The sequence below is a fragment of the Micropterus salmoides genome, unplaced genomic scaffold (genome assembly GCF_014851395.1).
Source record: "Micropterus salmoides isolate LMB-PRFRI ecotype aquatic unplaced genomic scaffold, ASM1485139v1 Ms_hic_scaffold_20, whole genome shotgun sequence".
Lineage (NCBI taxonomy): Eukaryota > Metazoa > Chordata > Actinopteri > Centrarchiformes > Centrarchidae > Micropterus > Micropterus salmoides.
In genome coordinates, this window is record NW_024041151.1 from 10127880 (window position 1) to 10140019 (window position 12140).

The 12140-nt window shown below is 38.2% G+C and overlaps 1 protein-coding gene across 1 annotated transcript in view; it reads left to right on the top strand.

Annotated features, from left to right (window-relative positions):
* lamc3 (laminin, gamma 3) overlaps positions 1-8771 on the top strand; it is a 115041-nt gene extending 106270 nt beyond the window's left edge. The window contains exons 22-28 of the mRNA XM_038733411.1: positions 3570-3789; positions 4266-4412; positions 5089-5191; positions 5953-6152; positions 6635-6775; positions 6896-6995; positions 7420-8771. Of these exons, the coding sequence (XP_038589339.1) occupies positions 3570-3789; positions 4266-4412; positions 5089-5191; positions 5953-6152; positions 6635-6775; positions 6896-6995; positions 7420-7679 (1171 nt within the window). The 3' untranslated portion in view covers positions 7680-8771. The remainder of the gene's footprint in view (positions 1-3569; positions 3790-4265; positions 4413-5088; positions 5192-5952; positions 6153-6634; positions 6776-6895; positions 6996-7419) is intronic.
* The last annotated feature ends 3369 nt before the right edge of the window (positions 8772-12140 follow it).

The window sequence follows — 12140 nt, forward strand, 5'->3', positions numbered from 1 at the left end:
ATATACCTCAGATAAGACCAGTGTCTCTAACAGTAGTTGAGGCTGTTCTCATTAGAAGCTTTTGCTCATTTGTTCCAACATTTTTTACTAACAATCAGTGTTTGTATTTAGACTAGCAGAAAAAAGCCGAAGTAGTGTGACGTTTACCACCACAAAATAGGTGTGGTTCAGAAGTGTGTTGTGTGTGTTCTGTTGTACCTGTAACCACACCCAACAGTGATGTCACGGGGTTCTGAAGTACACCTGTACATCATTGCAAAAAAAGTGAAACATTAAACCACTGGAGCTCAGCAAAAACAAAATTTCCACGGTGTGTTAAATTACTCTGGGATTAAACCTGTGGTTCCTAACATTTGTGGCTTGTGACCTCCTTAAAAAGGAGTTGTGTCTAGTTGAGGCAACTTGTCACGTACAAGTCACCAAAGTGAGATTATCCCTCTAAACCTTGCAAAAGGTTTCTGTCCGTTTCCTAAATAGGTGAACATATGCAAAGTCTTACAAAACACAAGAATTAGGGAAACCCCCCCAACATAGTATGTATATGTGTATGCAGAACCTTTTTTCTTCCCCTCGCCATCAGTCATCTCATTACTTTCTTATTTTGTGACCCTTCAGTGGGGGCTGGACCCCTCGGTTGAGAACCTCTGGACTAAACTACTTAGCTGTGTATAAAGTAATTAGAACTAGCTCCACCTTGAAATTACAACATTAACATATTACTTATGCATTGATGCTTCAGTCTTAAAGGTTCAGTGTGTAATATTTCTGAGGATTCATTGACAGAAATGCAATTTAATATCTATAACTATGTTTTCAGTGATGTATAAAGACCTTGCATAATGAACCATTATGTTTTTATTACCTTAGAATGAGCCATTTATATCTACTTAACCGCGGGCACCCCCTTCTATGGAGATCGCTGTATTTTGTCATCATGTTTCTACAATAGCTGACAATGGACAAACAGCCCTACAGAGCACGTTTTGTCATCACAGCATTCTTCTTCTTCTAATTCCGCAGTGTAGACGCGTCGCTACATTAAATGCGTCCCTAGAAGAGGAAATGATAATAACAATAATAATAATAATAATATACAGTCTCTGAGTAGTCCTCTCATTTATTAGAAGTAAGAAGAGAAGTGACATTTGGACAAATGAATGAGCACACACACTAGAGCCAACAGCCTGTGGATCTTTATACCATGAAGCCAGACTGGGACAGATACAAACAGCTGACGGCAGAAATCAGTATATAATCTGTGTGGATTTTCCCAGATGGAAGGCTTTGATGTGGGACAGATGTTTTCAAAGTGGAGCTGAAGTTGTCTGTTTTCTGCTGGACAGGTAATTAACTTAAGTTTGTCGGACTTTAGCAATGCGAGTGAAAGCTGTTGTTTGATAGCTTTAGCTTTTGCTGGCCATTATCACAGAGAGCCGTGGCGTGTTTCCCGTCAGTGTCTTATCTTGTTGGATTAATTTCATTGCCTTGTTGTTGTTCAGCACTGTGGTTTGGCTTGTGGTGTAAAATATGTAGTTACTCTCTCTCTCTCCAGTGCCTTGTTTTGGCTTTGTCAGTTATGTTGGTGAGACAATCAGATGATCACTAATTGGCAATAAAAGGTAGCTTCCAGCATGAAAGCTCAGATCAGCCAGCTAAACTTTTGCTGCCCTCGTAGAAAATATATGTTGTTGTATTGTAATTTAATGTAGTTATTCTATGGCTTTGCTACCTGGACAGAAATGTTCCCTTACCTTCCTGAGACAAACCGCTGATGAATAATATTGGCAATAAAACGGTAACAGCAGGGAAGCTCAGATCAGCAGCTAAACTTCTGCTGAATACTGCCCTGGTGGAAAACATTTATTTTACTGCTAATAGTGACACATAACATGACCGTGTGTCTATCATGTGACCAATAGTGAATACTTTCAGAATCTGCATTAAAAAAACAGGGTTTTTTTTCTGTGCACACAATTGTGTAATTTGTACTTTCACATGTGAAATGCCCATTAAAAACATTGCACCGTTTTACCACAAGCTGAAATTATGGCTGTCAGTACTACTTTGTGTTTCTGTTGTATTTTTAAAAAATTATATAAAAAAAACATTTTGGCAAGATTTGCAAATTGCCTATCTAATTAATTAAGCAAAGCATTTGTAAAAATAATTTAAAAAACCCATTTTGGTAAGACTTGCAAATTGCCTATCTAATTAATTAAGCAAAGCATTTGTAAACATCATGTATTATGTGGTTTATAATGGACTGTGGTACAGAAACAGTGAGGCTTACATTTTTCATTTTTAATTTTTTTTGTCAGTGGCCATACTTGATGCACTAGATGTGACAGTGTTTCAGAGATGTGAGATGTCATTTTCTTTGGTATGTTAGTCCAGATGAGCCAACCCTCCCAAGTTGTAGTATGAGACATCCTGTAGCATTTCTTGATGTGGCTGTTGTTTATTACGGAACAAATAACAATAATATTCATAAAAAACACATGTTTTTACTTAATAATTAAGTAATTATAATTTCTTAATATATCTACTGACTGGCAACTTTCTGCAATCTCACAGAGGACATCTTTTGTCCTGTCTCAGGCACCGTAGCTATACAACTCGCTTGGATAGGGGAGGGTGTGTGCAATTCGCAACTCTCACCTCTAGATGCCACTAAAACCTACACACTGAACCTTTGATCTAATTATGTAATAAATAATAATATAGTCAACAGTAATTGATTGATTTTTAAAGTAGACTTTTCTTTTTCTTGTAATGTAGTATTTTTACGATGTTGTATTGATATTTTTACTTTGGCAAAGGATGTGAGCATTTCTTCTACTGCTGACACAGTTCCCATCCCCTCTTCTTGCTTCCTTTTAAGCATGTGGCCAGTCTTTCCCTAACGTAACTAAGTAGTTTTAGTTGCCTTTACTGAAGCACTGTTTTGAAAGGCACTCATAAACAACTTCCAGTATTCCAAGTGTTCTACCAAGCATTTGATATTAATTATTGCAAAAATTAATTACTTTTTGCGACCCAAGAGAATTGCATGTGCTTGTTGTGCACACAGGATTTGAAAATAAAAGCAAGGGCAACATACCATGATTTTTGTGTATCTGCTCTGCTGAGGCAAAACAGTGTGGATATCATTACAGCTGTGGAGGTGATAAAAATGGCACTTTAACATCTACTGTGCTGTATCTAACACAGTCTTCAATGAATTCAACAGCTTTTCTTTGCACAATGTTGCATTCTCTTTACTCCTCTTCACTCGCTTAGAACAAGCTGCATTGTCTTCTTCACAGACTTATATATAGATTATCAGTCAGTTATCCACATGGCACAATCCTTCTTATATTTCTCAAACCTAATAAATTAAATTGAATGCGCGAAGGATGGGAATTAAATGTGAGGCTCTAATGAGTCTGCAGTATAGTATCTGGTTTCATCATCTTACCACTAATGCTGATATCCTGATATGAATAGAACAACTATTTTTTAAAAAGTGGCTGTACAGTCAATTATACCTTATCACATTTTCTCTGCATTCTTTCTCTACTTCATCGCAGAATAACACAAATGCAGCAGCAGAAGGAGAATCTGACAGTGCAGGTCAATGATACTAGAACCAAACACCTAGCCCTTGAGGAGGAAGCTGCTGGTTTAAAGCTTGCCCTGGGTAATATCACATCATCCTTACATCAGCTGGCTCTGACAGATACCAGCCCATCACCAGAGCCTGACCAAACAAAGTTCAACCAAACACATCCAAACAACCACACAGGAAAGGTGAGTTTGGACAGCACCTGCAGGGTACAAATGGAACTTGAAGCGTTATTATGTTACATTACAGACCCATGATTGAATCATTTAGTCTAGTTAGAGCAGGTTTGATAGCTGCACATATATAAGAAGCCATTCCGGCTCATATAGAGATCCAAGTGTCTCTCATTTTTTGAAGAGTGGGCAGTTAACTCCACTTCATTTTTTTTTCTTGATTTAACATTTGGCAAGCAGAGGGGGACACTGAGTAGGCACAGGAGAGAAGATTCTGGCAGGATTTGCTGCTCATGGGGTACATGTTGTTCCAAAAGAGGGTGATTAACCACTGTAGCTTCACTGAGCTGACAAAACACTGCAAAATGGCACAGAAATAGGCTAATGAATGAAGGCAGAATCTTTTGCAAAAGTAATAAAAAAATAAAAAAGCAAAATAGGATTGTTTTAAAGAAAGCAATACATTTGTATTTCTGCTTCCTGTTTAGTGGGGTGAGGAACTGCTGAAACACACCGACGAGCTTGACCAGCAGATTCAGACCAAAGACAATCTCATCAGTAAAATCAGAAAGGAGATAAAGCCTCTAAAGAGGACTGCTAATAAGAAACTGGAGATGGTGGATGACATCAATGAGGTGACTACATTTACTGCAGCATGTTGCTTTCTATCAAGATATTTTGTCGGTTGGTTGGTTAAGCTCTTTGATCCAAACTGAAATATTCCAACAACTATCAAATGGATTGCCATGAAATGTTGTACAGACATTCAAGGTCACCAGAGGAAGAATCCTGACTTTATCTTCTAATGCCATCATGAGGTTGACATGTGTGATTTTGAATGAAATGTATCTGGACAACTACTGGATGGATTTCCATGATGCCCAAATATTAGAAAAACTACTATACTATATATTATAACCAAATGCTAGCAAAACTACATATCCGTCAGTCTCAGCTGTACTTTGTGTTTATTGATAATTACTTATTAGTTTATTTAGTTTATTGCTAATGTTAGCATACCTACACATTAAGCTGAGATGGTGAACATGGTTAACATTACAGCTGCTAAATATCAACATGATGGCATTAACATTGTGATGATGTTAGCATGTCGATTAACATTTAGCTCATAACTCTACTGTGACCAAAAATAGCATAGCACAGAGCTGCTAACATGGCTGTAAACTCTTTTAATTGACTGTATGCTGTCCTCCCCCCAGTTTACACTATGTGAAAGCCTTTGATACCTGTTGTTGCAAACTTTGAATACACTTAGAGGTAGTGTTTCATCCTACGTGTTTCTTTCTCAAGTTGCAAGCTCGTGCTCAAGAAGCAAAGGTCATGGCTTTGTCGTCCGTGGTGACAGGGAAAGAGGTGGAATCAGACGCCATTGCCTTGCACAGAGAACTAGACAGTGAGTCTTTTTCTTTCTTTTTTTAACTGTCTGTCATAATTTTTTAACACCCACCTACATTATTCTAGTCAAATTGTGAACTGAGAGACTGAAAACAAACAAGAACTATAGACTCAGATATTACTATAATAAATATGTCATCACCATTGTAATGTTTTGACCTACTTCTCATGTATTGAATGCAGCAACAGCTTACGTGAAAAATGTAATGAAGTGGAATATTTTGAGAATTGTAACAGTGTCAACTTCATGAATAGTAAAGTAGCACAAAATAAGCAGATGATGAATAATGAAAATAACATTCAGCCAGTAGAAAATAACCCAATTGAATCCAACATTTTATACTTTAATACATCCTTGAATCCAGGCCCTGAAAACCTATTTTCCTAATCAGCTTTTTACCATGAATGATGGGGTCCTGCATGAATACAAACATGTATCCTAAAGTTGGAACAGTTTTGGTTGTTGCACATGAGAGATTTCTGTATTTGTGGTGTTGTCTGAAATCTTCTCATTGTTTTGAAGTGAGCAGGGCTCAATTGAAAATATGCAATGTCACAGAAATACACCAAGTACCAATCAGGATTTAGCAACATTTGACCTAGTATATGACAACAGTTGGTGGGTTGTCTTTTTCCTAACTTTACACTTGATTGTTGTTTATATGACTATTTAATTTTATAGACACATATTAGGGATTTGAAACCAAGTTTTCAGAGCCTTTAATCCTACTGCCTGCCTGCTTCCCAATCTTCATTTAGACATGGTGAGGGAGTGGCCCCGTCGGCAGGACCAGATACAGGCTGCAATGAAGAAGGAGAAACCCCTAGAGGAAAAGGTTTTAGCTGATATCAGGAATAGGGTCTCACAGATTGAGAAGATGCTAAAACCTGCTCTGGAAAACTCCAGCCTCACCAACACCACGAAGGAGGCTGAACAAACCGCACATGTTGCGGCAAAGGTGTGTGTGCAGACGGCCCACCACTTTGGAGCAGATTGTTCCAGGCTGACGTTTTGGGAAATGTCTCTATTAACATTTTTTTTTTGTATTATATTTATCATATTATTATTAGTTATTATATAACTATTGGATATATTGCTGTGAAATTTGGTGCCTACATTCAAGACCCCCCTCAGGATTAATTGTAATAACTTAATGATCTCTTAACTTTTAATCTAGCGCCATCATCAGTTCAAATTTATAATGTAACCGATATTTACTTGCTACCTTTGAAACTAATGACATTTTCAACCATCTCAGCTGTACTTTGTGCTTTATGTGTTAATTAGCAAATGTTAGCATGCTAAATATGGTAAAAATTATACCTGCGGATCATCAGCATGTTAGCATTGTCATTGTAAGCATATTAGTATGCTGACATTGGCATTAGCTTCATTAGTCGGCTGCGTTTTGTCTTTCCTTAGTTCTGTATTTGTGTGCAGGAATCCAAAGCCATTCTGACCCAGGCCAAACATACCAGGACTGCATCTGCTCACCTTAGCTCCCATATAGACTCTGCTTTGCAACAGCTGGCTGAGCAGGAGATACTAACTGACACAGCAAACTCCCAGATCTCCTCAGAGGTAGGTACTCTACACAGACATACGTATACACATCTGAATAGCCGAATCTATACATATTGATCTGTGCTTCCTTTGTGCTGCTTAAAAGACTGTTTCTAGAGTGTGTCTTCTTGTTCCCAGCCTGAGGTGTCCCTGACCAGTGTAAAGGAAGGCATGGAAGCAGCCAAGCTCCAGTTAAAGGCCTATTCTGTTACACTAAGTGAGCTAATCAGCAAGATTGGTAAGTCACTCTCTTATAGATGATTTTCACTGTGGCTACTTTTTTAGTCTTTCATATCTATAAAACTCATAAATCTTCATTATATCTTAAATGTCAGATCACTAAAAAGCTCTGTGCTTTTTAATGGCTCATTTAACATGGAAATATTAGCAGACTTTTATCCCCATGATAGAGCAAGTATAACTGCTGTTCTCAGGGCCCAGCAGTATTTTCTTTGTGGGTAAATTTCGGTGTATTGAAATTATTCAGCTGTGTATTTCAGAGCTGTTATTATCTGACCTATTCATTCAAACCCATTTCCTGTATTATGTATTGTACAATTTGTAAATTAACTAGAAAGGCGGGGATCTGGTTAATATGTTAACTAACTTTTTTAACTAACTGTCTGTCTCCATCTGTCCTCTCTCTTGCATGTCCTGTCCAGATGGGAGCGTGCCGCTGGAAAGCTTTGACCGGATCTTGAACGAGACAGCGCGCCGTCTGAGCATGCTTCGCGGGAGTGTTGAAAGTCCAACACTGGGCTCAAAGATCCAGAAGCTGCATTCGGCTGCTAAGGAACAACAGAGCCGGATGTTTCTCATTGAACAGGACTTACAGGAGATCAGGGAGGAGAGAGACAGTCTCAGGGACATTGTCTTAAACCTGCCTCAGTCCTGTCCCCAGGCCACAACAGGCAAAGGCTAGATAAAGTAGATTACGGGGGATTAAGTCATTGATTAGACATCTGAATATCAGAAAAGTCTGGGGGGGTTGTTAATAAAAGGGCCTGAGGTCATTTATTCTGCTTAAAAACAGTCAGTAATATCCGGTCATATTCTTCCCTCTTTTCCAACTTTTGCCCCAGGGTACAATTTATTTGACCACCTCGATACAGTGACACACTCATATTTCCGCCAAAAGCCCCAGACTTATCCACTGTCTCCAATGCTTTATACCTAATACCTTCCTTGTGTTTTTTTACCCTCATTTTTTTTCTCCCACTCTCTTTCATACCAACAACATCAGAAGTTTAATTTCACCGTGAATAATAAGCAGCCATTCTAAACTGCTGGAGTGCACTGTCAAGTTTAAAATAATGCTGATTTTCCTTTGTGGGGGTAAAAGGTGTGTCTAAGTGCTTCTCCAAACTGACACATTCATTTACACTTGAGCTCTTTTTCATCAGCCTGGCTTAATTAACAATTAGTCCTCTTGGCCTCGTTGGGGTTTAGGTCAGGCTTCAACAGCACACAACCTGTGTTAGGGATTCTTACAGTGCCTACCTCTCATTTTTTGTGGTTTCTCCATTTTTCTTTCTCTCTGTCACTACCAAATGGTACCAATAGTCATCCCTTGTCTTTGGGTCATAGTTGGTCACACTGTCTGGCTCCTGGTGACCAAAATGTAAAAGCCAGTGACCTTCGTACAGCAAATATTGCATTGACAAGCCTTATCAAGTGATGGTATACCAAAATTATGTAAGAGACATATTTTTATGTTTTTATCCATGTTAAATAACTGATCAGACATTAGACAAATGTTCTTATACACACTGTATGTCCCAGTTACACATCTACATCTACTTATGTAACAATATGCAAGGCCTTTACATAGAAACCATTACACAATAAAGTATACTTGAAAGGGACATTTTGCATACTAAAATGTCTCAAATTTCTTGTACAATGGTGCAGTGCACAATGGAAATAGAGGTACTACTCACAGCTGATACAAAAAATATAGATGGTGGTTCAAGAATTTCTCAGAAAACAAAAACAATAAAATCCTTGGAAACCATGCTTGCTGTTTGTGCATTTTTTAATAATATAATATAATAATAATATCATAATATATAATATAAATTGTTCCTTTAATTCCACTGTGGAGTTAAATAAATGTGAAGATAATATGCTCTTTTTGTAATGTGCTCTCTTTGATTTCAAACTAATTCCGAAAACACAATTATAACAATATCCTGTGCCAGATATTGGTATACCCATTGATTGCAGAGCCTACTCATATAAACATTTGCTTTTGTGCTTCTGACCTGCCAGCAATGACAGATGCATGTCCTGTATACTGTATGTGAAACAAAGCAGTGTCTCCGTTGCACTTATACCAAGATAATACATTTGATAACAGTAAAACTCTGGTGAAATACTAAATTCCAGATGAAAATGTCACAATGACACAGAAAAGATCATTCATGTAAATCCATCATGTGGATAAATTCAGCCCTAAATTTTAGGAGTAGTCATTTTCATGCAGTTTAGCGGCTAAGTAGAGATGAGTGTCATTACCGTATAAAAATGAAATCCAAATTTATGACTTTTCAGGAGGTGGTATGGAGATGGAGATTAGCACAGAGTCCTTAAAGTCCTTACTTTATTACAGTTTCCATACTTCATATTGTAATGACAATTGCAGCCTTCTTCCTGATGCATTGTGTGACTCCCTGATGAGTGTATCAGGGAATATTAGCTGAAATTGTCTAGATATTTGGTAATTACATGTCCACATGCACAAGTCCAACAGAGGTGGCCTCAATAACGGTTCACATCATCTGCTCTCAGTCACATTTAAAGCACCTAGGGAACCCATTGTTTCTGCATGTAATACACTGGTGTTGCAATATCGCTCTGAACACGTGCCAATTAAGGGACACAGGGCTTTCCTTCTCGCAGACATCAACGTTTCTTTATGTAACTGAGTGCTGGACACATGCTAGACTGCCACTGATCTTTAGTTTAAATTTAGATATTAGAGTTGTTCGGTACTCAGCAACACCGATCAAACAGTGATTGTACCCTCAGACATTTTAAATGTGCAGAAATAGCACAAAACACATTAAGGGCAGCCTTCTAGTAGAATCATTACAGCTGTAGTGTTGTAGTACAGGAGAAGGGTTTCAGCAAATTTTTTATTTGTATGAACTTAAATCCAGTGGCGGACTCAGGCTGTCTGAGGGCCAGGGTATCAGACTCCAGTTGCTATGGCCTGACAGTGACCCACATGCCCAAAAGAATAATACCACGTCAAGCGCAGCATGCTGTTGTATGAATGTAAACATGGAGGCCACAGACTTTAGCGTCTTTGGTTTTATTTTTAAAAATACTCACAGGTGGAAGAAAGAGAATTCATGAGGAAATCATAATGAGGAAGAGGAGAAAGAGAGACCACTGACTACCTCCATTGCTGCTGTCCTCCATGTTTGCATTCACCGTGGCTCCCGCTAGCACAGATTGTGATGACAGTTGCTCTAGAGTGACTTGAGAGTCGCATTAAAGTGAAATATGAATATGATTTTTTCAGATTCCATGTGATTTGGGCTGTTCATACAAGAAAATCAGATCTGAGTCACATATGAGCAAATAAATCTGATTTGGGTCACTTTGAATGTGGCCTTTGTCTCTCAAGCTAAATGTATTCAGATTTTGTACATTTCTGTTACTTGAAGTTTACAGTAAAGGAGTTAAAGCTGGAGGGGCATAAAACCAACCCAAGAACTCTCTGAAGAAAATGTGTTTGTCACAGATGATCACACGGATTTGACAAGAGAGTTGGCTGTTTTTAACTGAAAGTTTGCAAAGATAAATGAGAGCATCAGAAGAACACTTACTTAAAAGTGATCTCACTCTTTTCAACAGTTACAGAAAAGCTCAACACCCTCAAACCTTCTTCCACCACATTTCAAACCTTAACTTGGGCTCTTGATTTCAAACAGAGGTAGATAAAAGCAGGCATGTCTAAGTGATTTTGCCATTTGAAACTGTTGCTGGCAGATTTCATCAGCCTTAGCTATCAAGCTAATAAAGATAATGTTTTATGGAATACATCATTCAAAAAGGTGTGCTTGAAAAGTCTTGCATCTGGAATCTTCATTTTGTACGTTTGTATGTTTAGCTTTCTGCCTGCAAACTTCGTTTTGCAAGTTTGTGCATTCAGATTCAGGCTTTCAAACTTATTTACACAAGCTGTGAGGCAAAAAACTTGCGGGGATTTGTGTGTATGCTACAAGTATTAAGTTCACTAGGTCATCACATTTTGTAACTAAAGCTTAATGAAAGACTCACACGCTCTACTCCAGGTCTGAAAAATGAAGCCAATGCAGAAGTGTGTTAAACCAACATTCTTTCTAATGGCCAACAGCTCTGCCGGTTGCAAAAAGAAGTCTGATTGTATAGAAGTGACTGAGAAAAATACTTCAAGTCACTACCATGGTGACCTGTCAATCAGAATAGAGGCAAATAGTATCCACTGTGTACATTTAAACAGCGTTGTTAAAAAAGCTTATTTTACGACGCTGCATTTAACTAGCCGTGAACTTTAAGTGCTGTGCTGTTTTCATCTATGAGCTTTGACCATTTTACAGTGTTTTCAGTTTACGAAAGTTAGCATTTTGGTCACCTAAAAACGTTGTGTTCAGTGTTGTAATAAAAGACACTTCAGAAGTCTGCTGTTCATTTTTCCCCCCAGTTAGTACATTCTATTTTAAGCCTGTTTTTCGCTAGTGAAAATTATGATATTAATGTCACAGTTATTTTTACGGCTAATTACGGACGCACCTTAATAACCAAGCTAGCACCACCTCGTGTGAATATGGTCACTTGTGGTTCCAAAAAACCAAGATGGCAGTGGCCAAAATGCCAAACTCTAGGATTCAAAACAGTAGTCCACACACCAATGGGCGCCCTGACACTTATTTTATGCAGTCTGTGAGGGGAGGCATCCACCATCTGACCAGTCAGCTTTCACCTTTGAGCTTCAGCAGCCATTGCAGTTGGTTACATTGTTCATTCAGTCAAGTGACAGTCGACAGTCAGCAAGCTGTTAACTTGAAGATCCAGAGATCCTAGCCAGACGAGACACTTCACACTAATGGCTTCATAGAACCAGGTAAAAGGATCTCTTCAACATTTAACATATTAATTTGTATAAACCTGACAACGGATGAGATTAAAGGTGGAGAATTGGCGACTCAGCAATGTTAGCATGACATTACCGCTCTATAAGCTAATTTAACTTTAGTTAAACTAATCAGTATGATTTAAGAAAGGATGTATGTGGCTGCTTAGCTTCCATACTTACATAGACATACATAGACAAACCGTTCGTCTTTACTTTGAGTAAATAAAAATGCCATTGCTACTCTCCTTGAATCCGTGT